Source organism: Heterodontus francisci, chromosome 45 (assembly GCF_036365525.1).
Source record: "Heterodontus francisci isolate sHetFra1 chromosome 45, sHetFra1.hap1, whole genome shotgun sequence".
NCBI classification, from domain to species: Eukaryota; Metazoa; Chordata; class Chondrichthyes; order Heterodontiformes; family Heterodontidae; genus Heterodontus; species Heterodontus francisci.
In genome coordinates, this window is record NC_090415.1 from 1,494,913 (window position 1) to 1,499,361 (window position 4,449).

At 53.0% G+C, this 4,449-nt stretch overlaps 2 protein-coding genes across 2 annotated transcripts in view; both read left to right on the forward strand.

Annotated features, from left to right (window-relative positions):
- Window positions 1-1,129, forward strand: part of LOC137356261 (DNA ligase 1-like) — a 25,168-nt gene extending 24,039 nt beyond the window's left edge. The window contains exon 10 of the mRNA XM_068022134.1: window positions 674-1,129. Coding sequence (XP_067878235.1) covers window positions 674-1,129 — 456 coding nt within the window. The remainder of the gene's footprint in view (window positions 1-673) is intronic.
- Window positions 605-3,952, forward strand: LOC137356170 (zinc finger protein 271-like). Its single transcript, XM_068022002.1, has one exon. The coding sequence runs from the start codon at window positions 1,722-1,724 to the stop codon at window positions 3,240-3,242; it is 1,521 nt and encodes a 506-aa protein (XP_067878103.1). The 5' UTR covers window positions 605-1,721; the 3' UTR covers window positions 3,243-3,952.
- The last annotated feature ends 497 nt before the right edge of the window (window positions 3,953-4,449 follow it).

Here is a 4,449-nt window from a genome sequence, read left to right on the forward strand (position 1 = left end):
TGAGACTGTGTGGTTTCAGTCCTGATGCCCCCCAGCGAGGGGGGTGCGATGGGGAGGGTCGAGGAGGGAGGGGGGATGAGACTGTGTGGTTTCTGTCCTCAGCGAGGGGGGTCGGAGGGTCGGGGAGGGAGGGGGGATGAGACTGTGTGGTTTCTGTCCTGATGCCCCTCAGCGAGTGGGGTGCGTTGGGGAAGGTCGAGGAGGGAGGGGGGATGAGACTGTGTGGTTTCTGTCCTGATGCCCCTCAGCGAGGGGGGGTGCGAGGGGGAAGGTCGAGGAGGGAGGGGGGGAATGAGACTGTGTGGTTTCAGTCCTGATGCCCCCCAGCGAGGGGTTGCGATGGGGAGGGTCGAGGAGGGAGGGGGGCGATGAGACTGTGTGGTTTCTGTCCTGATGCCCCCCAGCGAGGGCTGGTTGCGATGTGGAGGGTCGATGAGGGAGGGGGCGATGAGACTGTGTGGTTTCAGTCCTGATGCCCCCCAGCGAGGGGGTTGCGATGGGGAGGGTCGATGAGGGAGGGGGGCGATGAGACTGTGTGGTTTCAGTCCTGATGCCCTGCAGTGAGGCGGGGGGTGTGTGCAGGGCGTTTCAGTATTTACTGAAACTGGCCACTGGATAAATGGTGAAAATTTCCACTTGAGTTTATGTCCCATTTATTCTTGTTTTTGTTCAGGAGAAAGTCATGGAATCGTTTGGTGAAATTTACTCCATCCCCGAGGAGCCGGTTTGGCAGCGGGCGGTGATACCACTGCTCCTGGTTACTGAGGGTTCTTCAGGTGAACTTCACTGTGAGGTTAAAATAGAGAAGAAACCTCACAAATCCTCAAACCTCCAATGTCAGCAGATACAGGGCAGCTTCGGTACCGGCTGGAGTGAAGACTGCCGTCCATCCCAGATACAGGGCAGCTTCGGTACCGGCTGGAGTGAAGACTGCCGTCCATCCCAGATACAGGGCAGCCTCTGTACCGGCCGGAGTGAAGACAGTCGTCCATCCCAGATACAGGGCAGCCTCGGTACCGGCCGGAGTGAAGACGGTCGTCCATCCCAGATACAGGGCAGCCTCTGTACCGGCCGGAGTGAAGACAGTCGTCCATCCCAGATACAGGGCAGCCTCTGTACCGGTGAGTGAAGACGGTCGTCCATCCCAGGTTGCAGACGACCATGCCTCACAGATTGAAGACGGTTGTCCATCCCAGGTTGCAGATTGTCATGCCTCCCAGATTGCAGACGGTCGTCCATCCCAGATTGCAGACGGTCGTCCATCCCAGATTGCAGACGGTCATGCCTCCCAGATTGCAGACGGTCATGCCTCCCAGATTGCAGACGGTCATGCTTCCCAGGTTGCAGACGGTCGTCCATCCCAGGTTGCAGATGGTCGTCCATCCCAGATTGCGGACGGTCATGCCTCCCAGGTTGCAGACGGTCATGCCTCCCAGATTGCAGACGGTCATGCCTCCCAGATTGCAGACGGTCATGCCTCCCAGGTTTTCCTGGCACCATGCAAGTGTGAGCCGTGTGAGGTGACACTTGAACCTGAATTAAGGGAGCAGTCTTGTGCCAAAGGCACGGAACCTGCTGGAAGTTTCTTCTTCCTGTGCGGTGTCTGTGGACAAAAATTCAATGATTTACTGCTGGTTTGTCAACACCTGCAAGATCACGCTGAGATACACTTCCTGTGTTTGGTCTGTCAAAAGACGTTGAACCAATCAAGTGACCTGGTTATGCATGAGCACTTTGTAATGGGAAATAAACCTTTAAAGTATTCGGTGTGCCCAAAGTCTTCTGAATTAATCTCGCTATTAAACCACCAGCAAGCTCACACTGTGGAGAAACTCCATCCCTTTCCAGCACCCTTCAAGAGCCTGAGTGACGTCGGAAATGAATCTGTCCGCTGCACCTTCTGTAAAAAGATCTTCGCTCAGTTGTCCTCACTCTCGAATCATCATTGTCTTCACTTGAAGGACAAGCCTTTCCGCTGCACCTTCTGTACCAAGACCTTCACTCAGTCCTCTTCTCTCTTGGTGCACCAGTGCACTCACACCGGTGAAAAGCCTTTCAAATGTTCTGTCTGCCAGAAATGTTTCACTCACTCGTCGTCCCTCTTGAATCATCAGCGGATCCACACCGGAGAGAAACCTTTCCACTGCTCTTACTGTGCCAAGAGTTTTACCGATTCCTCATCGCTCTCGAAACACCAGCGCATCCACACGGGCGAGAGACGATTCTGGTGCCTGGTGTGCGGCAAGACGTTTGCTTCCTCGACTAACCTTTTGAATCACCAGCTGATTCATAGTGGGGAGAAACCTTTTCACTGTGTTGTGTGCGAAAAGAACTTCTCTTTGTTGTCTTCACTGTCTAGACACCAGCGCATTCACTCTGGTGAAAAGCCATACCAGTGCTCCTTCTGTCTCAAGACTTTCACTCAGTCGGCTTCACTCTCCGTCCACAAGAGGATTCACACGGGAGAGAAGCCCTTCAAGTGTCTCGTCTGTGAAAAGCTGTTCACTCACTCCTCGAACCTCGCTGTGCATCAGCGCATCCACACTGGGGAGAAACCGTTCCATTGCAAGTTCTGCGAGAAACATTTCACTGACTCCTCCTCTCTTGCTAAACACCAGCGCATCCATACCAGGCAGAAGGTCTTTGAGTGTTCAGTTTGCCAGAAGACATTCACAAACCTGGCCTCTTTCTCTCAGCACCAGCGTGTTCATGCAGGGGAGAAGCCTTTCTCCTGCTCTCTCTGCGAAAAGACGTTTGCAACGTCCTCGAGTCTTTCGGAGCACCAGCGTTTTCACTGCGGCCAGAAGCCTTTCCCCTGCTCCATCTGTGGAAAGACCTTCACCAAATCCAGTAACCTTCTGAATCACTACCGCCTGCACACGGGCGAGAAACCCTTCCAGTGTATCACCTGCAAGAAGAGCTTCACGGAGTCCTCGTCTCTTTCTAAACACCAGCGCATTCACACCGGGGAGAAACCCTTCCAGTGCTCTTTCTGCCAAAAGTGTTTCACTCAGTCCTTTTCACTGTCAGTCCACCTGCGGATTCACACCGGGGAGAAGCCCTTCAAATGCCCGCTGTGTGAGAAGACCTTCACCCAGCTGTCTCACCTCTCGGTCCATGAGCGCATTCACACGCGGGAGAAACCCTATCACTGCCCGGTCTGTGACAAGAGCTACACCCATTCGTCTACCCTCCTTAAACACCAGCGCACTCACGCTGGAGGCACAGCCTCGCAGTGTTAGCCCACTACAAACACTTGCAAGGTGCACTGTGAGTAAATACACTTCCTGAGCTGGACACTGATGTCAAATGGACAGAGTAATGAGTGTATCGCTGGTGAGAAAGATGGAAACAGGAATACTTTAGTCAGGCACGTTTCTGTTTGTGAGTTTTTCTCCAGTCCTGCACTGAGGATGGTAGCTTGCTCTCTGACTGAAGCCTCTCAGCCTAGCTACATTTTCATTTAAACTGCCCTACTCACATTCACGGTCAGTCCCCTCACCCCCCGGCCTTTCACCTTACCTCAATCACTGTCAAGGCCATTTCTAATCACCTCCCCGTATCCCCCTCGCCGCTCGTGTCCCTCTTCCCTATTCTAACCCTGCTTCCTTCTGTGTCTACCCCAGAAAAAAGTATTATCCCCCAAGTCACTCACAGCGGCACTTTCAGCTTCCCAGTTCTCCAGCCTGTTGTCCCGCAGTTTACTTCTGCAGCTGCTGGTGTGCCCAGGCAATCCCTCACCAACATCTTTGAAGCCCTTGTTCCCAGGTATATGCATTACTCTTTCCCATCCTGTCTGTTCCATGACCCGGCTATGACTTCAATGTTTGTGGTGTGTGACTGATTTATCGACAGATCTGGCTGCACCACATCAAGCACTCTCACTTTCTCTTGTCCACTGCGAGCCAGATGGTTAAACCCCTCGCTCTGCCACCCCCCTCCCCCCCCCCCCCCCCCCCCCCCTCCACTTGGGGAGGTCAAACAAGGCAAAGGAATACACGATTAATGGGAAAATACTGAGAAGTGTAGAGGAAGTGAGGGACCTTGGAATGAATGTCTGCAGATCCCAGAAGGTAGCAGGACAGGTCGATAAGGTGGTTAAGAAGGCAGATGGAATCCTTTCCTTTATTAGCCGAGGTATAGAATACAACACAAACCACTGACCACCTCCAGGCGCGTATCCATTGTCTCTCGAGATAAGGAGGCCCAAAAGAAAAGAAAAGAAAAGAATACAAGAGCAGGGAGGTTATGCTGGGACTGTATAACTCATTGGTTGGGCCACATTTGAGTACTGTGTGCAGTTCTGGTCACCTCATTACAGAAAGGATGTAATTGCACGAGAGAGGGTACAGAGGAGATTTACGAGGATGTTGCCGGGACTAGAAAATTGCAGCTATGAGGAAAGATTGGATAGGCTGGGGTTGTTCTCCTTGGAACAGAGAAGGATGA

Coding starts and splice junctions, on each gene's coding strand:
- LOC137356170 (XM_068022002.1), top strand. CDS start 1,722: ATGCATGAGCACTTTGTAATGGGAAATAAACCTTTAAAGTATTCGGTG.